Source organism: Silurus meridionalis, chromosome 6 (assembly GCF_014805685.1).
Source record: "Silurus meridionalis isolate SWU-2019-XX chromosome 6, ASM1480568v1, whole genome shotgun sequence".
Lineage (NCBI taxonomy): Eukaryota > Metazoa > Chordata > Actinopteri > Siluriformes > Siluridae > Silurus > Silurus meridionalis.
Window position 1 is genome coordinate 22,237,815 of NC_060889.1, and position 27,988 is coordinate 22,265,802.

General features: G+C 34.7%; 2 protein-coding genes and 1 long non-coding RNA gene across 4 annotated transcripts in view; all 3 read right to left on the reverse strand.

Annotated features, from left to right (window-relative positions):
* The window catches only part of LOC124387054, a 5,498-nt gene extending 4,956 nt beyond the window's left edge, over window positions 1-542 (reverse strand). The window contains exon 1 of the long non-coding RNA XR_006926076.1: window positions 443-542. This is a non-coding gene — a long non-coding RNA (uncharacterized LOC124387054). The remainder of the gene's footprint in view (window positions 1-442) is intronic.
* Window positions 1-2,931, reverse strand: part of LOC124387014 (golgin subfamily A member 6-like protein 7) — a 162,810-nt gene extending 159,879 nt beyond the window's left edge. Inside the window, exons 1-2 of the mRNA XM_046851105.1 lie at window positions 2,596-2,931; window positions 2,469-2,525 (exon numbers count right to left, since the gene is read on the reverse strand). Coding sequence (XP_046707061.1) covers window positions 2,469-2,523 — 55 coding nt within the window. The 5' untranslated portion in view covers window positions 2,524-2,525; window positions 2,596-2,931. The remainder of the gene's footprint in view (window positions 1-2,468; window positions 2,526-2,595) is intronic.
* A 2,882-nt stretch (window positions 2,932-5,813) lies between these two features.
* On the reverse strand, window positions 5,814-23,069 carry LOC124387023 (butyrophilin subfamily 1 member A1-like). Of its 2 annotated transcripts, XM_046851116.1 has the most exons (9): window positions 22,965-23,069; window positions 22,797-22,853; window positions 19,611-19,961; window positions 16,294-16,566; window positions 14,368-14,469; window positions 11,577-11,609; window positions 10,564-10,596; window positions 8,503-8,529; window positions 5,814-6,463 (listed from the first exon to the last, which is right to left on the reverse strand). In XM_046851116.1, exons 1-9 carry the CDS (start codon window positions 22,966-22,968, stop codon window positions 5,916-5,918), a joined length of 1,428 nt encoding a protein of 475 aa, XP_046707072.1. In that variant the 5' UTR covers window positions 22,969-23,069; the 3' UTR covers window positions 5,814-5,915. The 2 variants fall into 2 exon arrangements, with proteins under 2 accessions (XP_046707072.1, XP_046707073.1); XM_046851117.1 differs by lacking the exon at window positions 10,564-10,596.
* Between the last annotated feature and the right edge of the window lie 4,919 nt (window positions 23,070-27,988).

Genomic DNA, 27,988 nt, shown 5'->3' on the forward strand with positions numbered 1-27,988 from the left:
CCCCTCTGTTCCCTTCACCTACATGCCCATTGAAATCTGCCCCAATCACCAATCTTTCATTCCTATGTACACCTTCTACCACTCCATCTAACTAACTACAAAATTTAAGCACTTATGACATTTATCATCACCCCTTCAACTTCCAGCTTCACATACATCACCCTATCAGAATCTCTCATGACAAAGTGTAATTGAAAGCAGAAAGATAACCTATTAAAAAAATTGGGATGTTTTGTTATCAGACTTCTGATAGGTGGCACATCAGGGACAAAACCAATGCACAGCAATGTCTAACAAAATAACAAACACTGGCATGACAGTTGTCATAGGCTGCATATCAAATTGAAAACACTCAAATGTAATTTATAGACGATAGGTACATTTGTCAACGTGTCAGTGTACTGGCCATAATAATACACGGTTTGGAATCATTATTTATTACCTGCCACTTCGCCTGCATCTTCTCTGTCTTCAGCTGATGTTCAGCCAAACCTCCACTGACACATACCACCACTCCCTCTATGGTCACAGCTTTCTGGCCTGCAACTGATTCAACACAATCTTCCTGATGTCTAGCTCAAAGAGTCACCCAGATTACCATTAATCTTTCCCAAATGAAAGATGTGAGTTGGTTACCGAGTCTCTCACTATGTTTCCAAGAATGCCAAATTACCTAAACATTTGATAGAAATGTGAGGTTTGCTGTTTTGTAGATTGATGGCAAGCTCTGGAAAGATACTGAGTGACTTGAAAAGCTAATCAAAAATCACAATTAAAAATGCTTTTCTCTGTGATAGGGAGATCTGTCAATGGCCATGAGTGACCACAGTCCTTACAATAGGAGAAACTGATCCATGTGTTTACATAGAGGTGATAGTTAAAACCCGAGAAAATAGCCTGTTGAAGTGCTGGATGGCCTGGTGGCCTTGTCTGGAGAATATGCCAAGGTATAATTAATGTAAGTATTGATGAACATATGATTGGAACTTCAACAACTTCACACATGGTAAATGGCCAATAATAGAAGCGTTCAAAATATTCCTGAAAACATAATTTCTAATAGTAACATAAACATGTGAATTATGTCACATGTCACACGTCACACATGTGTGGAGCAGACATGAGATGAAACCCTCCGAAAAGCCTTCGACCAAGTGAAAGTAATCAATGTTTAGTACAACCAGACAACCACTGCACTCTTCAGCCCGTATTTTGCTAGAATGTAGGATAAACTATATCAAATTACAAAGGATAAACAAGCAATAAAAGAGATGACACAAATGTTGGTCCCAAAAAAGGAATATTTATAATGGATTAATTCGATCCTCATGAGCATTTATCATCCACAAATAGATGGGTTAGTAGAGCGATTGATCAAAGCCTCAAAAAAATGATTCAGGAGTTAATTCATGCAGTGTGCATTAAATTTCTGAACTACCATATTATAATTTTAAATTTTAATTTTTTAATTAAAATTTTAATACTACCATCATATTTTCAAATACAAATGTGGTAAACACCTCTATTGATTAAGGGCCTGTGATGGTGAGACGCAATGTTATCATCTTTGCATCTCATCCTTCATCATGGCCCACTGCTTACAGCTCCTGCTTGTTTAAAGGTTTGCAAATCGCAATCAATATTTCCATTCTAATTCACAGTGACAGGTGGTTTTCCTCTTTCCATGAAGAATATTGGTGAACATCACCACTAATGGTACCATGTAATGTTTCTTACTTCATTGAAGAAAATTCTTGGTAACGAACATCTTTTATTACGTTTCAGGTCTGCACATGCAACAAATGAACAACAATTCTGGATAAGATCGTCTACACAGCTTGCCGATAAATGTGCGTTACTGACACCTAGTGGTTAGATTAAAAACACTATCCAATAATCTCATCATGACACAAGATTCAATTAATAATATTCTTACAGCAACTAAAACAATTTAAGATTCTCTTTTCATTTTTCAGTGCAACACTATCATGCACTTAGAATTAATAAGTAAAAAAAACACACATATATACAAATATATATATATATATATATATATATATATATATATATATATATACACACATACTCACACATATATTTATTTATTATTAAATATATTATGCTCTATAATTGCAAATTAGTACTGACACAACAGGATCACAGACAATACCAGAAATCATTTCCCAGTTTACCATGTAGTGTTTCTATTTTGGTCATTATACAAAAAGGATTTTGATGTAAACAACCAGGCCAGTTCAGGGCTTAACAGTCATTCTAGATCTGAATAAAAATCCTTGGACGCGGCCAAAAGGACGCAGTAACATACAATCAAGTTTACCTCTAATAAAAGAGATTTTTAACACAGACACACACACACACAGCATATATATATATATATATATATATATATATATATATATATATATATATATATATATATATATATATGAGAGAAAGATGCATCATACCTGCATGAGACTCCATAAAGATGAAGAGCATCGGCAGAGTCACACACAAATACATCTCTGAAAAACATTTTATCATTACACCACAATTTAGCACGTTATTATTGTAAGCAAATCCCAAAGTACTCACTCGCTTTAAGGTGTAGATTTACTCAGTAAAAGACGCGTAATAAATCCGTTTCGTTTCAAAGCCCCGTTACTTTAAATGTGAAACCAAACACGCCCTTTTTCGAGCTTCATCACTGCTGCCGCAGTTCCTCATCACTGCAGTGATGTGTAGAAAAGGGATGGGCTGCTCGATATCAGTCTTCAATCCGACAGTGTTACTGTATGAAAGCCCATTTGGATGAACTGAAACAGCAGACAGTGAGGATCATCACACAGGGTGGCTCCATGGATGATCCTTTAGAGACTGGGAGAGTTGACTGGTGTTGCATAGTCTTGTGCTTTGCTGCTTGGTCTAATATATTTATTTAATCTGAGTTACACTAAAGAAGTCTGGAAAATATTAGAATTATTCCAAAATATGTTAATGGAGCTTGACACTGGCAAAATTTCTCCAAAGATTCACTCTTTGAAGAACAAGCTTCTTTGTTTAAATAAAGAATTTCAGTGTTATTGTTTTGACTGTTATATTCAATAACATTGAATTTCTCTTCAATGAAGTTCAAGGTGTGAAAAAAGAAATATTAATGGTTAAGAAGATAAGTGATGATCAACAGAAGAGAATAACTGGTGTAGAAGACAGACTGAATGAAATGGAGCACTATCATAGAAGATGGAATCTCAGGTTGTGTGGTCTGCCAGAAAAGGAGGGAGATGTTGAACATCGTATGATTCAGATCTGTAAATCCATCATTCAAGAGTCAGAAGATCTGCACTCTCAAATCGACTTAAACCACAGAATTGGGCGCAGAGAGGATGGGAAAATTCAACCGGTGTTGACAAGATGTACATCTAAATTGGTTAAAGAAAAAGTTTGGAAATGTGCAAAGAATTCGGAATTTCTCAAAACTAAAAAGTTTAAGTTTGGAGAAGATTTGACTACAAAAGACAAGACATGCAGTAAACTATGACCACAAATTAAGGAGGCATGGAAACAAGAAAAAAAAAGGTTTTTGTTGTTGGAGCCAAAGCCATCAATAAGAGTAAAAAATAAAAATGGAATGATGATAACCCTGATATTTAATTAAGGTGAAGTTTGATAGTTAAAAATATTTTATTCTAAAGTTACATTTATTAATATTATCATACTTAAAGTTTGAACCTCAAATTGTTACACTTCTATATATCAATGTTTGCATTTTATATACTTTATACTAAAAGTGTAGAAAATCATTTTGTTTTCTTTGTTTTACCTAAAACCTAAGGTTTTTCCGAGTTTACTTTTTGTTTAACTTTCACTTTTCACACCTCATTATTTAAATAGAAATATGTTATGTAATTCTTATAGTCAAGGAGGCTTGAATGTGCTTAATTTTTTTTTTCATCTAATGCAGTTTTAAGTTGAACTGGATTAAACATTATATTAAACATAAAGATAAGATATTGTACATAATTCCTTATCTTATTATTATTACTACTTTTTAGTTGGGGTATAGAGTTCCTTTTGAAATGTAATTTTGAAGTCAATAAACTACCCATTCTGTTATCGTATTCTCATAGACTGGCTTTTTTTATACTGGATACTTATATACAGTCATAAATAACAATAAAAAGCCACCTGACTTGATTTGACACTTGACCTCATGTATATAGTATTGTAGTTGATGCAGTTCCAGCAGATTTTGTGAGGCCTTTGCAGGGTTTTAGTGAATCTAAACAATCTTTTTTTAAAAAAGAGATCTTACTAAACAGTATTGATATTACAGATAGAACATGTAATAATACTTTTTTCAAATGGGTGATTCATTGTCCCGCAACATTTCGTTATAAATATTTCTGGAATAATAATTTTGAGAATATAAAGTGGAAATTGATTTTGACTTATAATAACAAATATTGTGTCACTAATAAAGTGAGTAAAATATGCTTTAAAATGATACATTTATCCAACTAACCAGTTCCTAGAAGGATACAAAACTGATCTTCCTGAATTCTGTGTTTTTTGTGAATGGAGGCTGAGACTGTTATACATCAAATTTCTTTTGAATGTATATATGTTATGTTTTTTTGGGTTGAGGTTAAATGTTTATTTACTATGTTGACTTGTTCTAAAATTAAGAACAAATATATTGTTTTTTACTTGGCTAAAATACGAATAAGAGTGAAATTTTTTATGCTAAATTTGTTAATATTATTAGGTAAGTTCTATATACACAAATATAAATGTTCAGAAACGAGGCTCAATTTCTCTCAATTCAAGAACTAAAATTTTATTTTGAATCTTTACAAAAATTTTCAAGCCAGAAAGCAATAAGAACTGTGAATAAACTCAAATATCTAAATTCCTCCTTTTAGATGTAACCATGTATGTATTCCCTCTTTTTATTTTTTGTTTTTATTAAAAAAATATTCAGTATTATATTTACGATATTTCATTATAATATGAATGTAAAAAAAATGTAAAAAGAATTGGGGTTTATCGTTTGATAAGCCACGCCCCTTCCTACAGATGCATGCTGGGAAATGACGTCTTTGAGGAGACTCATTGAGCTGCATGTTGTAATGAAGTGAAGTTAAAATATAAACCTAAAACACTCCCTCATTTATTAAAGAGAAAATTCACCCAGAATCATTTACACTTTACTCTTTATAATTATACTGAGTGCTGTTCAGGATTAATTCTGTAATAATATTGTATATTTTATTGAAATTTCTTTCATGTACATCCTGATTTTAACTTTGGGTTTAACTGTGGAAGTAAAATGTGGAAAATATTTCAGTAAAAAAAAAAAGTTTTATCAGAATTTTTACATTTATATTGAAAGAGACAAAAAGTATAAATCATTATTTATTTATTCATTTGTTTATCAAGTTATTGTTTTATCTTTGTGTATTTAAATATATTTTAGTGTTTATAAATAGAGACTGAATAATTCAGGGTTCAGATTTTCAGTAACATTTATTCAGGTTAGTTTCAGTCTCACATTCAAACAGAATCAAATTCAAGCTGCAAAATTCAACACGGAAATGACTGAAGTTTCACATCCGGGTTACTCAGGACCAGGCAAAGCTAATCGAGTCTGGAGCGCGTTGTACCGCTTTGTGTCTCCTGCTATTAAATGTCTCCCCTTTTACTGAACTGAAAATAATCTTTATTAATATTTGGTTTGTAATGACAAATTTACACAATAATAACATGAAAAATACAGACTGTAGGATTACAATTATTTGTTTATTCAAAAAGTAAAAATAAAATAACCTGTACAAATCTTTAAAACTTTCTCAAAATAAAAAATATTTTTATTCTCCACATTTAATAGATGATTAAAACTGTGAGGTGAAAATTTATTCAGTATTAAATACAGGAGAGATGATCAGTGGTGCTGAATTTTTACCTCCATCATTATCACAAGGACTGAAGAATGGATAGAGTTTCTCAGTGAAAGTCTGACCAGTGAAAGAGTAGATATGAGATCTGGAGTTCACATCATAAAAGGAGACCAGACCCTCCTCATAATCCACAAACACTCCCACCTTCTCCACCTTCTCTCTCAGTGTGAGGGGGACAGAGGGACCAGCAAAAGCTTTATACTGATTCTCATTCCTCAGTCCCACAGTCCAGAATCCATTCTGAGGTCTCAGTATAATCTCTCCCTTCCTGTTAATGTTTTCTCTCACAACTCCTAAATCCCACTCAGTTTTCCCTCTGACCTGCACCTCATAATAAAATCTCCCTGAGGAGAAACTCTGCTTCCCCAGAACATTAACACACTGATTAAATCTCTGTGGTGTATCAGGGAGATTCTGCCGCTCGTCTCCATGTGTCACTTGTTTTCCATCAGCAGACAGGATGAGATATGGATTTGCAGTATCAGGATCCAGAATCACATCCACTGAGAGAAACACACAGTGTGTGATGTGAGTTTGCAGGTAAAAAACATTAAATCATCATCCAGTGGAACAAATTCATTAATATTTATAAGAGGATTTGTAGAAGATTCAATAATGAAAGTTTTTAGTAAAAAGAGAAAAAGGTGTAGAGTTTATTGTAGGAGACTGTCAGAGATGAGAAATAGAAACTATTTTCTTTCTGAAATGGGACTTTTGCAGTGCAGTGCTCATGTCCTGTGTGTCTCCACTTCTGTCTTTTCTGTGAGTTTTCACAGCTGTTCCTACTTCCAGATTGATTAGTGTGTGTGTGTGTGTGTGTGTGTGTGTGTATAAATACCCCTTTGTTTTCACCTCATGTGTGAAGTAACTCGTCTCTGTAAGAGTTTTACTGCACTGTTTATGGATCACTGTATGTGTAATAGGTATATTTTCACATGTGTAGCAGATATATGTTGTTACACCATTAATTGTTTTATAATATATTTATTATTATGATTTTATTAATAATATTTTTGTCAGTAGTTTGATTTCATTACGCATCAGGACTTTTATTGTGAAACAATTGTGGTTATGGTTTCAGTTCAATAAAAATAATTCTCTCTGTGCTTTAAATATTAAAATACTGAATGTTTTAAATAAATAACTTCTTGTTTGTGTAGTTACATGTCACATTGTTGACTGTTGTCTTGTCTAGTAATTAAATTAAATGAATGAATAAAATGTGGAAGTGTTTGGGGTTAAACAGTGCAGATAATCAAATCCACACTGCAGAACTACGATCAGTACACATGCATTTAGCTGAAGGACTTTTATTTTGGGAAGGTGATTAGATTTTGGTGCAGAGTAAAGACATGCATGTGAGTGTAGCACAGAGACTGTTGTTGTTTTTTACTTTATTTTCTAACAATAACGAGTTTGGGTGTAAATTGGAGTATAATAAGGACGAGAACACGCTTAATGAGTGTCTTTTTGTTGTTGGATGGTGATTTTGGTTCATCTGTTGTGCTGGAACTCTGGAGACACAGTTTGTGTTCAGGGGCATCAGGAAAAATGGTGTCTGGTGATAGAAACAGGCGGAGAACAAAAAGGAGATAAAACTGGAAGTGTCTCAGAGCATTTTCATTTCTCACCCAGTTGCAGTTATTCAACTTTTTTCTAAATTTTTCATTTTTGGGCTGCAGAGTTTTTACAGATTGTGAAGTTGATTATTAATAACTGTATCTTTCTGGTTAAGTCAGTAGAGACTTTTAATAACATGGAAGTGACATTCAGTCAAGTTCAGTGCTGTTAGTTTTGAATATACAGAAGATTTACTTAATTAAAATTTTCCATTAATATCATTTCATTTAATCAATTTAATTTGTGCAAATTTAATTGATTACTCATTTTAATCAAAATAAAAAAAATGTATTGAATTATTTTGTTGTATTATTTCATTTTTATGAAATATAAAATACTATTTTAATTATAATTGATTCATATTTAATCATACTTTGTGAATGTCATGTTAATCTGAAATTCCTCTTTTCTCACATTTTCAGTCTAACAACAGAAAATCATTCCAGTCCTCTGTTTAACAATCAATGCCTTATGAAGTGCATCAGTAAAGAACATTTCTGTTCCCCCAGAGTTTGTTTTTTCACTGAGTATTTATATGACTACATTCTCCTAACATTCTGTTCCAGTAAAAGGCAACTTGCTGTATGAATATGCTTTGTGAGTTGCACTGGGACGAGTGGAGTAGAAGTGAAGAGTAACAGAAGCAAGAGTCAGAGGAGAGCAGGTGTCTCTTTCCTCATTCACTGTGTGTGTGTGTGTGTGTGTGTGTGTGTGTGTGTGTGTGTGTGTGCGCGTGCACGAGACAGACATCCCTCTGCAGAGGATATCTTTTCTTTTCTAATAAATGTGTTCTGTTTTATTTCATTTGAGACTTGATGGGTTTTGGAATTTTTCCACCACACACCTCTGTCTCTCTCTCTCTCTCTCTCTCTCACACACACACACACACACACACACACACACACACAGAAACTAGACTTACCTGCACACAACTTCTTCTTTAAAAACTCTGTGAAGAAACACTGTATATTAATCAAATTCAGACACAAAAAGAAATAAACCAACCCCAAAATAATATAACAAAATAATGAAAGGAATAATATATATAGTGACATGAAAAAGTGTCCTGATATTTCTTTTCTTTCTTTTTTCATATTTGTTGCACTTAAATGATTTGGATCATTAAACAATAAATGTTTTATGTTACACAAAGTTATCCCAAATAAATACAAAATGCAAATGAATCATAATTTTAAAAAGCAAAAAAAAATATATAATTTCATTTATTAAGAGAGAAAAGCTGTCTAAACCTGCCTGCCTGTATGTGAAAAACTAATTGCCCCTTCCACATGCTAAGTGGGAACTGAACTGTGATTAACCATATTTTTTGGAAAGATTAGTTAAAATTCACCTGCCACAGCCAACATCTGTTACATCAAGCTTAAATAGAATCTATCTGAAGCACGATAAAATATCTTCATCACATCATGAAGCAATGTAAAGAAATTCAAGAACAAATGAGAAACAAAGTATTAAGCAAAGTATGAGCCATTTCTAAGCCTTTGGGACTCCAGTAAACCACAGTGAGAGCCATTATCCAGAAATGGTGAAAATTTGGGACAGTAGTTAAACCCATAAGTGGCCAGGCTACCAAAATTACTCCAAGAGCACAACGACAACTCATCCAGGATTCATGACTCAACAATAAGAAAGAAAAATGTCATTCCAAGCTAAAAGCCACTGCTGGCAATAAAGAACACAAATCCTCATCTCACATTTGCCAAAAAAAATCTTGATTATCCCAAAGATTTGGGGCAAATATTCTGTGGGCTGATGAGACAAAAGTTGAATGTTTTGGAAGGTGTGGGTCGTGTTACATTTGGCATAAACTTAACAAAGCATTTCATAAAAAGAACATTATAGCAACAGTCAAAAATGGCCAGGCAAGTTTGGACAGTCCCCCTAATAAATACAATCATTTAAAAACTGCATTTTGTATTTACTCAGGTTTTTGTAATCTTTTTGTAATATTAAAATTCTTTGATGATCTGAATCATTTAAGTCTAAAAAATTCAAGTGTTGTTAAAGTGCACATCTTCAAATGAATAAATGCAGTTTATTAAAACATTTTAATTTGTTCATATAGAAATTACAGAACTTTTTGTACAAAGCTCTTTATTTTAAGGTACCATAAGGTGCTTCACAGGTATTAGTGATTACTGGGTTGTTTCAAACCAAAATGCAGTCTGCCTGCGCAAACACATACACTCACATATTACACTACACACTGCACCGTCTGTTACAGTGCAGGATTAACTTTAAAATATACTTTAATTGTAAAATTGTAAACATTTTATTTAAATGAAAAAAATGGTTGTTGGTGAAAATTATGTATCATGCATAACTGTATTAACTATTATTTGCACAAGCTAACTGAACTAATTATTGATTTTGTTATACCTGTACAGCTTTGTTGAAAACTCAAATATAAAAGGTTAAAATGACTGACATGAGTTTGAATTCTTTAATTAAAGTTAAGCAGTACACTAGAAACTGTGGGTACTAAAGTTAAAATTGGAGCTCCATGTCACATGTTTGTGTAAAACATAAATGTTCACCTGAGCTCTTTATTATGACCATTTTGCCTGCCATTGTTTACAGATGGAGTTTGTACAGCTATGTTTTTAATTTTGGATTTTATAGAGCGGTTAGTAATTAGTGTTGATGAAACACCAAACTCAGTAATAAGGTGGCGTGTCTGAATACTTTTGTTCATGTAGTGTACATTAGAGTTAATGTCAAATGTCAAAATGGTCATTCATTTAAGTAGTTTGTGTGAATTTTCAGAAAATCCTTACATTTCTTTCATGTCTAGAAAATGAGATCTGAGTTTTGTTACAAACATATTATTACTTTGCAAATAAAAGCTGCATCAATACAGGCCAGTACAGTTTAACAAGCTCACAGTCATTTTTTCATCATGATTAAATTTAATTAAATAAAATAAGAATTTTGGTTTTAAAACATACAATTTGATTCTCACCTGTGTATTTCTTCTCCTTTTGAAGCTCTGAGACTAAAACAGATCAAAATGTTTTGGTTATGTTGGGTAAATTCTATATAAATAAAAATCCAAATAGTTTAAACGGTGTAATGTAAAAGGCAACACAAATCAGATTGCAGATATAAAATGTAATTTTCCTCTGATATATATTAGTTGAAAAACTAAGCAATGATTGACAATTAGAAAATAATTTATGTACTGTATTGTGAGCAGGGCCGGCACTAGCTATAGGCAGAGCAGGAAATTGCTTAGGGGCTCTTGCTTGGATGGAGGCCACCATAACAGGTACCTATACACTAGTTCACCAATCAAGACAGGCAGCATAAGACCAGGATCTTTGTCCACTGGATATAAATATCAGTCACTCACCTGAAGTGCAACCAGTTAATATCACCATTTAAATGTGGGTCTCTCTGAATGCATGAATGCTGTGATGAATTAAATTCCAAATTTTCTGCATTCTGACTTGATGGCACATAAACAAATGCATCTTTTGGAGGTTGCTAAGCGAAACGCTAAACAGGCACGCAAGAAATCGCAGTTTGTGAAGCAGCTATCTGAGCTGTTAACATGTATTTTTGATTTTTAAAGTATATTTAAAAATAAATGGAGCCTTATTCTGTCAATTCGTGTTTGTGACATTGTGACATGAAGGTGAATTATTGTTTACAGTCTGTTTATTCTGACTTTAAAATGATGCATAAGTAAAAAATACTAAAGAAAAAGAAAAAGTGAAAGTAAAATGTCGAATGTCAAAATGGTAATTCTTTTAAGTAGTGTGTGTGAATTTTTCGAAAATCCTTACATTTATTTCATGTCTAGAAAATGAGATCTGAGTTTTGTTACAAACATATTATTACTTTTGGGGTCAAAGCTGCATCAATACAGGAGCCTGTACAGTTTAACAAGCTTACAGTCATTTTTTCATCATGATTAAATTTAATTAAATAAAATAATTATTGTGGTTTTAAAACATACAATTTTATTCTCACCTGTGTATTTCTTCTCCTTTTGAAGCTCTGAGACTAAAACAGATCAAAATGTTTTGGTTATGTTGGGTAAATTCTATATAAATAAAAATCCAAATAGTTTAAACAGTGTAATGTAAAGAGGCAACACAAATCAGATTGCAGATATAAAATGTAATTTTGCTCTGATATTATATTTTTGTTGAAAAACTAAGCAATGATTATGACATTTCAAAAATAATTTATGTACTGTATTGTGAGCAGGGCACTAGCTTAGTTGCTCTTGATTGAATGGAGACTCATTCAACAGAATTCTTAAACCCAGTAATCTCAGTTTTTCTAATGAAAGACCCTTTTACTGTTTGTCAGAAACAGCTTGTAGTAATGGAAATGAATAAATATAAAGATAAAGATTCCGTATTTTTCGGACTATAAGCGCTATTTTTTTCGCACGTTTTGAACCCCGCGGCTTAAACAACGAAGCGGTTTATTTATGAATTTTTGCAATTTTTTTCCCGGTTTCACAAACTTCAAGCCAAAAAAACTGAACCCCATAACATTAGACCAATGAAATCTCCGAACGGAAACGAAAAAACGCACCTAACCTGTGTTCTGAGCTGCACGGCTTCAGGAGAAAAAACGTTTTTTTTAAACGCACGACGATGCCAAAAGATAAACTCCCGAGAGAAAATGTTGTGAAAGGAAGGAGGAAGACAGTGAACAATGACTTTCTTGGTAGGCTACTGTTCAAATACAAGCCGTTGTAGCACGTTGAGTCTGGGTGAAGGGAGAGCTCACTAAAACTCCAGTTGCAACAGAAATCATATAAGCACAGACAGATTTCCAAAACTCGTGCTTTTTTATTTTTCTTGGCAACAGCGTTACGGGTTAGTCAAAGAAACTTAGAAATGAGCATCAGAAAATAATAAGGACATAATCCTCAGTCTTACACACACACAGTAATACCGGAAAAAATGCAGTGCCGATCTTTTCCCAAAATACCGCTATGCTCCTAAAGAAAGCGCAACATATTTCACCCGTTACACTGTGTGTAATGTGTCTTTCGTTAAAGCCTGTGTAAAGTTCATTAGTTTCAGTGTAGACTTATAGACAGGTGCGGCTTATTTATGTTCAAAATAAAAATATTTGTCAAATTCAGTGGGTGCGGCTTATAGTCCGGAAATTACGGCAAATGTTTGAGACAGAACCTAATTAAATAATATATTTTACAAAGAGTACAGATATCTGGACACCTGGAGTCCAATCTGGTCCTGGAGAACTCACTGTACAACACATGAATATTTTCTGGGAACACACTCTATCCTGACAGAGTGTGTTCCTTTTCAGTTAAATTAAGTTGGTTAAAGCAGGAAATATAAACATGCACAGTATTCTGGCTTCTTGGGAATAGAGTTAAGAACAGTGTTGGGCAACGTTACTTTTAAAAGTAATGCATTACAATATTGAGTTACTCCCCAAAAAAGTAACTAATTACGTTACTTAGTTACTTTTTATGGAAAGTAATGCGTTATATTACTTTTGCGTTACTTTTGCGTTACTTGTATCTCTTTCACGCCTTACAGGTGTAACAGGTGTAATATAGATAATTGCCATTAAGAAATAAGTTATATTAGGGCAAAAGAAATTTCTAAACCTTTAAAATGCTTAATAACTTTTGAGAACAATAAGATGATCGACTAAATTTTGACCACAAGGCTGAACACTTTCCAGTCGCACTCTTCTATACACAGCTTTTCAATCTGCCTTCACCGTCAGGAATGTAAGTGTCGTTCGTGTATATAAGGTTGAGGGTGTGGGCTGCACACCGGTTATGTGGAGGGAGAACATACCTTTTGCTGTCATCTCATAAAACTACGTGCAATTCCGTAAATATGACCTCGTCCTCGTCTACATCATTCTCTGCTTCATCATCAGCTTGAAACATTCTGAACGCTTTTACAAAGTTCGCGCTATTATCAGTGACCGTGGCAGTTTATCTTCCCACAAAGAGCAAATGAGCAGTGAATTTGCTCTCTTTCTCCGCTGCGATGGCATCGTACATGTGTCTCCCACAGAAAACTTTTATTCTGAGCAGTCAAAAGAGCTGCAGTGGTGGAAAGTCGGCAAAAGTTTTCTATATTTCTGTCTCCATTTCCATATATTCAACATTATACACACACACACACACACACACACACACACACACACACCTGTAGTGCTGTGCTTTGCATGCAGATGTTTTTTTGTTTTTTTTGAAGTGGTATTTTTTGCAGTTGACAAGAGCTTTTCACCAACACATAATCTACACTTAATGATTATTCCTTTCTTCTTTTCCTCCACTATTTCAAAATAATAAGAATACTTCCATCACAGTAATGAAATGCTCTGGTTTGCCATCTCCGCTTCTGACCAGCTTCTGTTCCCGCGGCTCGCACGTATGAGTGCGCGATTCTACGTGACTACGTTCATTTTAATTCAGTATTTTTTTTATGCAAAATAATTTAACTGAAAAGTACCTCGCATTGCTTTTTTTAAAAAAGTAACTCAGATATTTTACTCGTTACTCCAGAAAAGTAATGTTATTACGCAACGCACGTTACTTGTAACGCGTTACCCCCAACACTGGTTAAGAATATGTAGACTAAAGCTATGGTATTAACTGCAGTTGGTTGTAAACTATAAATGAAATAAAAAGATTTAAATATTACAAAGTTGGGACTATGTAGGTTAAAGCTATGGTATAAATTGCATTTTTATTTAGGCTAAACATGTAAATAAAAAGAATGAATTAAAGTATTATTTAAAGTAATATTACCTTTCTTGTAACAGATAACTGCAGTTACTATCAATCCAACAGCAAGAAGACATACTGAAACTGAAATTCCAACAATCCACTTCCAAGCAGCAAAGACTTTACCTAAAATAAAACCAAGTTTAGAGTTACATATATATTTTAAGAAAGTAATTATTACAAAACACACTTACAAACAAGATCACCAAAATTTTTGTGCAAAAATACTTTGTGTTCATCAAAACATGTTTTATCTTTACAGTTGTGTTCAAAATTATTCAACCCCCACTGAAATTGATTGTTTTGGTCGGTTTGACATTGATTATGTTCATTCAGTCATCCTGCTTACAATTTAATCAAAGAGGCACGTGTAGGTCAGACAAATATAACATAACATTTATAATGAAATAACCACAAATGTCTTTTCTGAGCTCACATCATTATCAGTTTTATTCAACCCCCAAGTGACATTCAATCTTAGTACTTAGTACAACATCCTTTTACAGTTATAACAGCTTTTAAACGTGAAGCATAGCTTGACACAAGTGTCTTGCAGCGATCTACGGGTATCTTCGCCCATTCATCATGGGCAAAAGCCTCCAGTTCAGTCACATTCTTAGGCTTGCGCACTGCAACTGCTTTCTTTAAGTCCCACCAGAGGTTCTCAATCGGATTTAAGTCTGGTGACTGCGATGGCCACTTCAAAATGTTCCAGCCTTTAATCTGCAACCATGCTCTAGTGGACTTGGAGGTATGCTTGGGATCATTGTCCTGTTGAAAGGTCCAACGTCTTCCAAGCCTCAGGTTTGTGACGGACTGCATCACATTGTCATCCAATATCTCCTGGTACTGAAGAGAATTCATGGTACCTTGCACACGCTGAAGCTTCCCAGTACCTGCAGAAGCAAAACAGCCCCAAAGCATGATTGACCCCCCGCCATGCTTCACAGTAGGCAAGGTGTTCTTTTCTTCATAGGCCTTGTTCTTCCTCCTCCAAACATAGCGTTGATCCATGGGCCCAAACAGTTCTAATTTTGTTTCATCAGTCCACAGAACACTATCCCAAAACTTCTGTGGTTTGTCCACATGACTTTTGGCATACTGCAGTCGACTCTTCTTATTCTTTGGGGACAGCAAGGGGGTGCGCCTGGGAGTTCTGGCATGGAGGCCTTCATTACGCAGGGTGCGCCGTATTGTCTGAGCAGAAACTTCAGTACCCACATCTGACAAATCTTTTCTCAGTTCCTCAGCAGTCACACGGGGACTTTTCTCCACTCTACGCTTCAGGTAGCGCACAGCAGTCGAAGTCAGCATCTTCTTTCTGCCACGACCAGGTAGCGTTTCAACAGTGCCCTTTGCCTTGAATTTGCGAATGATGCTTCCTATGGTGTCTCTTGGTATGTTTAACATCTTTGCAATCTTCTTATAGCCATTGCCCTTCCTGTGAAGAGTAATCACCTGTTCTCTTGTCTTCCTGGACCATTCTCTTGACCTCACCATGTTTGTAACCACACCAGTAAATGTCTAGAAGGAGCTGAGTATCACAGTCATTTTAAAGCTGCCTAATTGGTGCTTATTAGGCTTTATTGCTGCTCCCTGATATCCACAGGTGTTTTCAATACCTGATTGAAAACACTTCATTGAACCTCTGTTCTTCATAGTGGTAGACTTTAAGGGGTTGAATAATTATGTCAATGAAGAATTCACAAAATAAACATTTACTACTGTATTACAAAACTAATTGATGTCATTTTAGTTGCATATGGTTCTTAAAGAAGTCCTTGTAGGATTTCATTCTGAAAACAATTACAAATGTACACTAAATTCCCTAAAACCATTTACAGCATTGGGGGTTGAATAATTTTGAACACAACTGTAATTACCTCAACTGTAAATATAGAGCATAATGTTACTAGCTAAATCTAGGACTTTTAATTCATAGACACTTACTATTAATAATAATCTCTGTCTCCATCATGTGATGTTTTTGTAGAAGTCTGCAGTAGAATCTGTTGGAGTCGCTATAATCATGAACAGTGATGTGACGTTTAACACTGAAGCTCTCTGTGAGTATCTGCATGTCTTCAGCAGGCAGAGTGGCTCCTTCTCTGTCCAGCCACAGAACCTCAGGTTCAGGGTTCCAGCCTCTGGACTCACACACTAGATTAATCCCTCCCGAATTATCATAACTCTCCATTGTAATCACCGGGTGGCTTCCCTGAGCTTCAATCATAAAAGAAAATGTAAATATATAATAATGTAATAAATGCAATAAACATTTTAACCACAATAGTCCAATAGAATGTATTGTTTTCTGACCAATATCAATTTAATAACTGTTCTTTGCATTATCAAAAAATAATAGTATAAAATAAATACATAGTCTTGACTAGATTGTTTTTTAAACTTTATTTTATTTATTTATAATTATTGTTGTGGTACTATCAGGATTTGAACTGGTAATCTCTGTATGAGAGGTTGAGCCCTTTTCTGTTGCACCACTTTAAAACATGTTCATCTATTACTATCTAGATGCAAATCAGTATGTAAAAAATTATAACGATATTACATTTTACGAATGGTGTGCCTTCTCTGCTGGCCTAAACACTATCAGAAGCACTGACCTATATTTACAATGTAAATTCTAATATTTGTTCCATGAAATTTTATTAATTTATTCCCAACAGTTTATTCTCTTCATTTTGTAGCGTTTCTCTTGGCTGCACTGCTTCCAGCATGTGAATGTGGATGTTAGATTTTTTTCCAATTAGATTTCAGCCTCAGTGTGCTGCCATGTCAATCTAATCTGAACCAGGGCCTTCTAAGTCTGTACTGCTGGCCTTTATACCTAAGAGAATATTATGAATGGGTCTGTTTTTTTAACCAATCAGATTTCAGATTCACCTCACAGGACCAACTAGCTGGCCTAGAATATCGTCTGCATTTTTCCATCCTCTGATTGGTTGGTCAGGGGCAAACTGTTACAGCCAAGTTTGACTGGCAAAACACGTCTGTAGCACTCTGCACCGACTATACGTCAGAGTTAGACATTTTTACGTCTACGGAGGAAGAGAAATTGATTTGGACGCGGACATGCTTAAAAATCCATTTACAAGAAAAGCTAGACAGCGTGAGGAGAGGTCGGCCACCCCAAACCTTGTCTCAGCCCGGGAAAGGGTTTGTTCTCCACTTCCAGACCAGTGAATACGAGCCGTACCACTGACATACAGCCTCTGAGGAGCGGTGCAATGTATTAATCTCTGGTGAGGAGGTTTTATTTTATTTAAATATTCTTGTGCTTTTCTTATGTTATTAGACAAAAATTGATTTTGAACCGCTCCAGATAATGTAGGTGCACAGTTGTGGTTGTAGTGTAGAGGTTTGGAGTTGTCTTAACTGGGTTTCTTGCTTTAGTAAAATGGTATTCACCCTATATATGCGAAATGTCTTTCTCTCTGTAATGCCACACGTTATAATGCCTTTTTTTATAGTATTGATTTTTTTCTTATATTTGTGACAGGATAGTGGTGCTATTAAGAGGTGGATTAAGTCAGGTACGTACCCACTGAAGGCCCAAGTAACTAACTAATTAACAAAAATCTATATAGCAACAATTTTAGACAAACAAGCAAACAGTTTCCCTAATCCTTACTGCTGACCCGTCAGTGGTTAAGCTCCTAAACATCATATATCAAATAGTTAAAAATAATTACCTAAATTTACTTAAACTGTCATTTTAGATTAATTTAAAATTAATATTAAAATAGCACCCTTTGAGAGCTCAGAGTCCCACACAATTATTATACAATTAGCTGGTTTTCCTGTCCTGGAGCTACGTATAGCTTCCACAATCTGAGCAATCAAAACTTACTAGTTCTGTTAAAACATGTATGAGTATGAGTATGAATTCAGACAACTTCTGAGGGAAAGCAAATATTTTAAGTTCAAGTCATTACTAAAAATATAAACATTTTTAATGCCTGTGACGGCTCAAATTTAAGACAATTCAAGAAAAGTCCAAGGATTAGAAGTCGATGAAACAGCTGTAGTCAGACACAGAGTAGTTTCACTGTTTTCAACAGCCTAAATGATTTTGCTATGGAACTGATTTCTTCATTTTAGAAACAGGAATATATATTAGGGATGAGCGAGTACAGCATTATCTGTATCTGTATCTGTTAACCATATGAATTATCTATATCTGTATCTGTACTCGGAGTGGGTGGGGCTTAACCCAGAGGTAGGCGGGGCTTGTTTTGGAATAGGCGGGGCTTTAACTGGTGTGATATTTTAAGCATGCAATTGATATGGGTTGATCAGAAATTGTTATATTTATTGCTGATTAGAAAAATATTTACAGGACAGCATCAGGGTTGAGCTTCAGATCAATTGTTTTGATCACGAAGGTTTAAAAAGAAAAAATCTCCGACAGGCAGAGACGCAATGCGAGTCGCATTCTACCAAGCAAGCACCACGTCTGAACGAACCCACGTTTACCAGAACTCTACTGGTTAGTAAGTACCTATTATTAACGTTATAACCCGAAGTAAAAAGCTGAAGAAACCTAAACGTTAACGGAAAAGAGCCGCAAACCCGAGTGACTGAGGGAGAGCTGTTGTGTGTGTGACTGTGAGTGAGCAGAGCGGGATCTGTATGTGTGTAGAACCCGAGTGACTGAGGGCGAGACAGAGAGCGGTTCTGTGTGTGACTGTGAGTGAGCAGGGCGGGATCTGTATGTGTGTAGGGGAGGGGCGCTGTGACGAGCCAATCACAGAACGCTGACACAATCAGATACCCAATGATGCTCGTATAATACTCGTACTCGGCACATCAGAAGTTCAACATTTTAACCACTGAACTACAATGTACCATGTTAGTAATATTAGATTAGATTTAATACCTAACTGTCCCATCATAATATCATAAGTCTAAACATGGTTTAAACATATTGTCTAAAATTTTATAAAGCAAAAATACATTAATATTGTTGTTTTTATTATTATTATTATTATTATTATTATTATTATTATTATTATGAGGAATTATTATTTGATACAAAATGAAAAAATTTCAGGAATATTATATTATTGAAAATTTATTCTGGAATATGTTTGCATTCATTTTAATAGCAAAAGTGGTGACAAACCACTTGGAAAAGATGCCTGAAATTTTTGTTACAGATTTTAAAAGTATTTCTCTATTAACAAGAGTTTAAGTTTGCTTTTTATATCATTCACCATGTTATTTAGTGCAGAACTGAATCTTACCCTCTACAGTGACATGAACAGTGACGTCATCATACCAGGATTTGTCCGTAATGAGACATTTATATGCTCCTTCATCAGAGACTCTGAGAGCTGAGAGTTTGAGTGAAGCATTGCCTTTCTGTAGCTCTTCTTTAAACAGTGATGTTCTTCCTCTGTAGGACTGATCCTGATCTTCATATATGTCCATGTGATCCTTATAGAAATGCACTAATGAAGCATCTTCCTTTAGTCTCCACCACTCCACTGTCATGTCCACAGCACTGATGTTGGGTTTTATGAAACAGGGAAGAACCAGATCTTCACCAGCTACAGCAGCAAGAGGAGCTGCTGAACCAACCACCTGTAATTTCTCTGTTTTCAGAAAAGAAACTTTTGTCTAATGTTGAGTTCACTGAGCAAAAATCAACACCCCTTAACCACTATTCTTTACATTTGCTATAAAATGTTGTTTGAATTTAAAATAGTTTGGAGATGGCCTAATAACCATTCCCAGTTTAATGAGCAGCAATAATGGGCTTTCTTGGCATGATGTAGATCTTCTGAGCACATCTGAGTTCCCTAGAACACCAACTACAAAAAGATCTGTTTTTGTAGTGGTAGTCATACTTCCTGATGGTTAATTAATCTTGTGCATTTCATTAGTAACTTCTGGCTGATAATTACTCCCCTAAAGATTGCGGAGGTTGGGTGTTTTCCCCACCTCTTTTTAGAATATCGGTTTACTTTTGGGGAAAAACACTATCTATAAACTATAAACACTAATCCACAAATACACAGAAATCAAACCATACATGTTTATAAATGAGGTTATGTGTAATAATGTCAAATGACACAGGGAAAAGTATTGAAAATGATGTACAGTATATAATACATCGTACAAAAGTCTTTGTTGGTAATGACAGCTTTAAGAAGCCTCCTGTATGGAGAAACTTGTTGCACACATGATCAGGTGTGATTTTGGCACATTCTTTTACACAAACAGTCGTCAAATTTTGAAGGTTCTGTGGCCTCTTCTATGAACTCTGATCTTTAGTTCTTTCTACAGATTTTTTATGGGATTCAAGTCAGGTGATTGGCTGGGCCATTCTAGCAGCTTTATTTTATTTCCCTGAATCCAATTGAGAGTTTCCTTAGATGTGTGTTTGGACTTATTGTCTTAATAAAATATCCCCCTTATTTCATCATCACCTGGTAGATAGCAGCAGATTTTTATCAAGAATGTCTCAGTAAATTTTTCCATTCATACTTTCTTCAATTATAGGAAGCAGCAACACACCATGATGTTCCCACCTCCAAACTTCACTGTTAGTATGGTGTTTCTGGGGTGATGTGCAGTGCCATTTGTCCTCCAAACATGGTGTGTATTATGGCATCCAAAGAGTTAAATTTTGTTCTCATCTGACCAGACTTTATTCTCCCAGTATTTCACAGGTTTTTCCAAATGTTGTGCAGCAAACTTTATACATGCTTCAACACGCTTTTTCTTCAGAAATGGAGTCTTGCATGGTGAGCGTGCACACAGGCCATGGCGCTTAAGTTAAATTACTTATTGTTTTCTTTGAAACAATTATTGCTAATTCCTGCTAATACCGGTCTGTCTGATGCTCTCCACAAGTGGTACTATAAGGTTGCAAAGATCTTGAGAGAGCGCTTTGCTTTTACTATCATAAAATATTTCTTATGGGACTTCTTTATATAGGCTATTAGTTGGGACTTAACCAGCTGATATTAATTTGCACTGACAAGCAGCAGGTTTGCTTTCCAATTACTGATAGATTTTAGCTGGTGTCTTGGTTTTCTATGCCTTTTTTAATCTAACTTTCTTCATGTGTTCAATACTTTTCCCAGTGTCATTTCACATTATTACACATTACATCATTTATGTAAATTTTATTTATTTTTTTGTCAACTGAGGTTTTTTTTTACAAATTTGATGAAGACCACACAAATTGTTAAGTGCTGAAACATAAAGATATAAAATTGAGGATTACTTTTTCCCAATGACTAAATGCTGTATAGTATACATGATTAAAAACAGTTAGAGAGAAGAATTTATAAAATACATTTTTGGGTTATTGGACATGCCTATTCTAATGCATTATTTCTGTTTGCTCAGTTCAGTGGAACAGTTAGAAGAGTTTAACAGTGCAGAAAAATGTTAATGTCCTTCCCCAAATCTGTATCTTGATATAATCCAGGCTCAGAGTTCTACATACAGTTCTACTTCTTTGGCTAACGGTTCTCTGTGTGGCTTTATAACAGAGAGATGTGACTTTCTAAATCATGTACAACTAATTAACAATGTGTATGTTTGTATAACTAAAGGACAATCAAATAAAAATGTGATGCAGGCAAATTTAGGTATCACAACAAAGAACTCGAAGCTTCTACAAACCTGGTTGTTTAAAAGAAGTAAAGACCTTCAGCCGTTACACCAAATACACTTAACCCCACTGCAGCTCATTCTGAAACCAAGGTTCATTCTGCCACGAGTAGATTTTAGAGGCGCCTCTTGTACACATTTAGCGGTAATAGCGCCGAAAGCAGAAAGCTGTCCGTATATTTATGCTTTTACATTTACCAGAAATGGGCCAAATCTATCATTTAATGTTCCTCTTCTTCTTTTTCTTCTTTTTATTGCTGTTGTATAAATCTAACATATTTTGTTTATTATTGATAGTTCATTTCTCAAATGTCTTTGACACTATTAATTCAGCATATTGAGAATAAAAATTAACATTTTAAATTTCAAACCTCAGTTTTAAAATCAGTTCATTTAATATGTTTTCTATGGGTTTATGAGTTTTATAAATCATTGCATTCTGTTTTTTATTTATTTTCTTATTTTTTTCTACGTTTCTTATTTACACGACCCAACTGTTTGGAATATTGGGGTTGTATTTATAGCATTCGTAAATGCTTAAATGTAAAAGGCTTAATTATAAAAAGACTGTGTATTTATAAACATCGATCTGTGATGTTTTATTTGTTATTTATTTAAGCCTTTTTACCGCTAAGTGTCTAAAAGCCGCACTCAGAAAAATCTACTGGTAGGTTTGAAGCGTGTCTGATACAAACACAGATAAAAACGGCCTCAAAATTCACTACATCATACTAAAACACACACACACACACACACACACACACACACACACACACACACACACACACAATGTGTTTTGTTACCTGATTGTGATTCCATAACTCTGTAGAGAATCAGGAGAGTCACACACAAAAACATTCCTGAAAAGCAGTTCATTATTATTATTACTTCAGTGTTACAAGCTTAATTTCATTATGCGAATTACACTTAAATAACAATTTATCTCATACAACTTTAGTTACAATACTTACTCATGTAAAAGTTTTTATTTTCTCAATAAAAGTACGCTGAAAATAAAATTCCTTTGTCTCAGCTCATTTTTGGTTAATCTACTTTCATTTTTATTTTAGAGCCACGCCTGTTTGTTTTTTTTACTACATTGCAAGCTGGGACTCGAAATGTACTTGTGGGTGATCTTACAGTTTTTACCAATTGCTTACACATGAAATCTTTTCATGTCACACGATTTTTAAAACCTCACACTCAAAGTGCAAAACTACATGACAAATCCAAAACCATAAGCTATTTCTCAGCCTTAGACTCAGTTTTCAATAGCATAAAACACTTTTTTCTAAACACTACACACAATTCTCTACCTAAAACACAAAGATCTATCAGGAAGTGACTTGCTTTCCTTTTCCAAACACAACCAATCAAAATGCTACACTTAGTCACCAGGTCACACAAACACATCTGCAAACACTAATTGCTAAATGGATCACTAATCAATCAGTGCTTTACTTTACAGTAGTATAGCCTATAAATAGGTCAAAGGTCAGATTATCTGTTTTGAACAATGGATGCTAACAATGAACAGAGAGCAAGAGGAGTAGGAGGAGGAGGAAGGGGAAGGGGAAGAGGAAGAGGAAGAGGAAGAAGAGGACGAGGGCAAATAAGAGAAGGATAGAAAGCCATCTCTGATGAGATTGAGGCAACACTTTTTGATCATGTAATCAACCATGGTTTGACCGTAAGAAAGGTTGGAGTCCAGCCCAACTTGAGTCGATATACAGTGGCGTCCATAATTCGAACCTTCAGAAATAAGAACCCATCCACAATTTACCACCCATACACAATTTGTAGTTTTGTACCTACCCCCATATTCACCTTTTCTAAATCCCATAGATGAATTCTTCTCAGCCTGGCACTGGAAAGTGTATGATCGCCAACCCTTGGACCGCATGCCACTTCTCCAGGCAAAGGTTGAATACACCATGCTAGGAGATACTTCCCTCGATGTTTGGCAAGAGAAAACGTAGCTTGTGATGTGGAAGAAGTATTGTGGCCAGACCCAGCTCGGAGAAGAGATGAAGCTTAGCACTGGGGATTGCACCCCCCCCCCTGCCAATTCCTGGACCAGGACCCCACACACAATTTACTGTATTCTACTGTAAAGAATATAATTTTGGTTTACATGTTTATTGTTTTGTCGTATGCTAATTTATACAACAGTAATTTTTGGCCTAATACATATTTTCTGTTTCTACATTGCATTGCCATTTCCGGTGTACTTGTTACCCCTCTCAGCAGATTACTTTTACTGTAGAACATTGTATTGAAATGTAGATATAAGCCTATGAAAGACCAAAGAGCTTTAGATTGAGAACAGCAGTGTTTACATGGTATATCCAGAAATGTATTATTATGAAAGCTTCATTCTGACATGTGTTTATGGCATTTTGAATGCAGTGTTGCATTTTGAAGGAGATGTGAGCTATTTTGCATTTTTTGTGTGCAGTTTTAAAAATTGTGTGTAGAGTTTTGAAAAAAGGAGACTTGGTTTTGAAAACGTGTGTAAGCAATTGGTAAAAACTGTAACTTTAGTCTTCAAGAAAATGATGTAGCACAGCTTAAGTTCTTCAGTCTGTTCACTTCTGTCACTGTACACACTGCTCAAACTTTATTAACACAACTACTGTTACTATTCCTTTACACTTATTTTAAGTCTTTAAACTGGTCCTTAAAATTAAATATTTGTTGAAATGGCTAGAACTATTAAAAATATCTAGAGGATCATTGCAATAGTAAAAATACAGTAATTTATTTTATTTATCAGCACATAGAGGACATATCTATTATAGATTGACACAGGCATAATTACACTACATGATGTGGAATCAGTTGCTGAATTGTTCAGTTTGGGAAAAGCAATGTTAGTGCAGATAATTAATATATGTAAAAAATGAGAAATATATGGAACATTAATAAAGTAGTTATAAAAATCAATTAAATAAATCACAAGGGTCTTTACAAACTTATGTTGACACAATCAGTGAAGTAATGAGAGTGAGGCCTGGAATATGAAGACAGAGTGAGTGAGTGAGTGAGTGAGTGAGTGAGTGAGTGAGTGAGTGAGTGAGTGAGTGAGAAGGTGTGTGTGTGTGTGAGTGGGAGACTTACTGAGTGTCACTGTTTTACTTTTACAAAATGCTGATACTGCTTTATTACATTTTAACTGAAATCAAATTTTATTTGTCACACACATACATACAGAGTATGACATGCAGTGAAACGCTTTGTACGACGGTCCAGCATGAGGGAATAGGATGGGGGGAAGAAATAAAACAAAGAACAAGAAGGCAGATAAATAAAAACAATAAACTAGGTAAAATATAAAATATATAGATTAAGATATATATATAGGAAAAAAATGTATATACAGGGTATGTTTATGGATACAGGGTATGCTTATGTATAGTAAACAGTAAGGTGGTTGATGTGATTGTCCTTAAATTGAACATGTGCGGTATGGTGTGGTATTCTCTTATTAGAGACCATCATTTGACTGATTAGTTGCTTTTTTTTTTTATAATTTTTTTTTTAATTGTTTAAAATCCATGTTTGAGTTACTACTATGAAAAATATATAATTACAATGTACATGTAATTAAGTTAACATCTTTTATAACTGTATTCAGATTTGTGCTTTCAAGCATGACTCCACAGCTCACACCACGTTTGGTGCTTAAAATGTCTAAACCACAGTTGTGAAAAATGTCTTGAAGCATTCCTGGAGACAGAAGATTTGCATCCACCAAAATCAACTGTTTTCAAACCAATTTCAGCATTGTAGTGAGTTGTTCAAGAGTGGTCCATAGTTACTCTTATTACCTGTCACCACTGATGGAGAGGACATGAAGTTAATGATGTATATGCTCATTAACTTCATGTCCTCTCCATCAGCAGCTACATCTTAATTGATGCCTAAATACACCACTTACTTTTGTTGGCAGTTATTTTGACAAAAAAGGCTATATGTTGAGTCTTGACTTGACCTATTTTTTAGGGGACAGTAAATCTATACTGCTACAGTGAATTTTGCAGTGTTAAAATAACCCTTTAAGAGTTAAATTTAACACTGGACCAGAGTGTATTTGGTCCCACTCAGAAGATAAAATGACTCAACAGTGTAAAATTTATTCTGTTTGGAGTAAAAGTTTACGATGCTCATCAGTGAATAGAGGTACTACCATTTAACACTAAAGGAAATTAACTCTTAATAGTGTCACCACAATTTAACACCGAGGGACATGACTCTGATTTTTGTTACATTTTGCCAACACTAAGGGAAAATTAACACCAATTAGTGTTAATATTTAAATTTTCTAGAGTTTATTTTTATCTTTATTAGTAAAAAATCCCACTCAGTGAGTACAATTTTAAAATCCATTTGGTGTTCAAATAACTCTCGTGTCAATATTTCACTCTGTGGTTTGACTAATTTTCTCTGCTACAATGCAAAGTCAACTCCAAGGTTTTTTTCTTACAATGATCTTAGAAAAATGCTGGCATCTCACATGCTACTTCTGTACAGATAATAAAGTCAGGGTGATTGCTCTGTACCGTGATGTTTGATCCACTTTACCTAATAGACAAGTTCTGATATTTCCACTCCTAGTTTGGAAGCCATGTCAATGCTACATATAAGTCCACTGAGTTCCACTGAGTTCCTTCCCTGGACCAAGAGTCAATCTGTACAGGCTAAAAGTGCAGTCCCAGTGCATTACCATACAACTCTGGTGCATTTTGGTGATGTTTTTTTAAGCTTTTAATTGTGTTTTAAAGAATTTGTGTTTACCTTTGTAACGCATACACCACATGTTGCAGAATTGGTCCAATTTTTCTTATACACTGTGGATATTGTATGATTATGTGATGCTTTGGCAACAGATTTTTTTCTGAAAATAATTTTTTGAATAGCTGGTGATGTTCAATTATTAAATGTTTAAGATAAATGGTCATGCCTTCAGTTAGGCTGATGTTAGGCTAACAATCTGCAGAAGTAAAAGCAAAAGATACCAGTGTTATTGGTGCCATAAAAATGAGGTAGTGGAGAGTCATCTTGTAACCTTTTACAGTGCAGAGCATGCATCTCAAATCAAATCAAATTTTATTTGTCACATACACATACAAACAGGGAACGACATGCAGTGAAATGCTTTTTACGATGGTCCGGCTTGAGGGAATAGAATGGGGTGAAAAAATAAAACAAAGAAAAAGAAGGCAGATAAATAAATTATAAAAACTATATAAAATATAAGAATATATAAATATATATGTGAGAGAAAAAGATGTATATACAAAATATGCTTATGGCAGTAAGCAGTAAAACAGTAAACAATAGTAAACAATTTAAGGGTGGTTTTTGATTGTCTATAAAGTGTCCGTGTGCGTTATGGTGTGGTGTAAAGTGTCCATAAACTGTCCGTGTGCGGTATGGTGTGGTGTAAAGTGTCTGTGTGCGGTATGGTATGGTATAAAATATAAAGTGCACTGTGCTGTGGGAGTTCAGTGTCAAAAGTGACGTAGCCCGAAAAGTGACATCTACAGTTTTTCTTAGTACATCCTCAGGGTTATTGTCGGAAAACACAAACTGAAAGCGATCTTTCTCAAGAACACAGAAACGACAGCAACATTGAGCCCCAAAAGACTCCACAAACCCTAATAAGCTGTGTAAGCCAAGGTTATCCAATGTGACACAGAACTACATCCTGCCCACATTTGAGGTGAAGACTCTTTCCAGGAACAAAACCATGAACTAATCTGAAGTGCCTAAGAAGCAATTTTGAACCAAGTAACTCAGCCTGACAAAGAAAAAAAACACTTGAAAAACACTGAGGGCAGAGAAATCTAAGGCACCTAGCTAAGCAGCCTTGCTCTAACCTCAGCAACACGAGGACTCTCTCACTTTGCCAACATTTATCGAGAGAACAGGTTGACTTGCATGGAATTGCATGCTGCTTAAGAATGTGATTTCTCGATAATTGTTTCTCAAT

What these genes read in the sequence shown, in the direction of transcription:
- LOC124387023 (XM_046851116.1), bottom strand. An exon ending in AGTTATGGAATCACAATCAG is followed by an intron (nt 19,962 to 22,796) that starts GTAACAAAACAC and finishes TTCTGAAAACAG; the next exon opens with AGAAATTACAGGTGGTTGGT. An exon ending in AAAGAAGAAGTTGTGTGCAG is followed by an intron (nt 6,464 to 8,502) that starts GTAAGTCTAGTT and finishes TGTTTCTCTCAG; the next exon opens with TGGATGTGATTCTGGATCCT.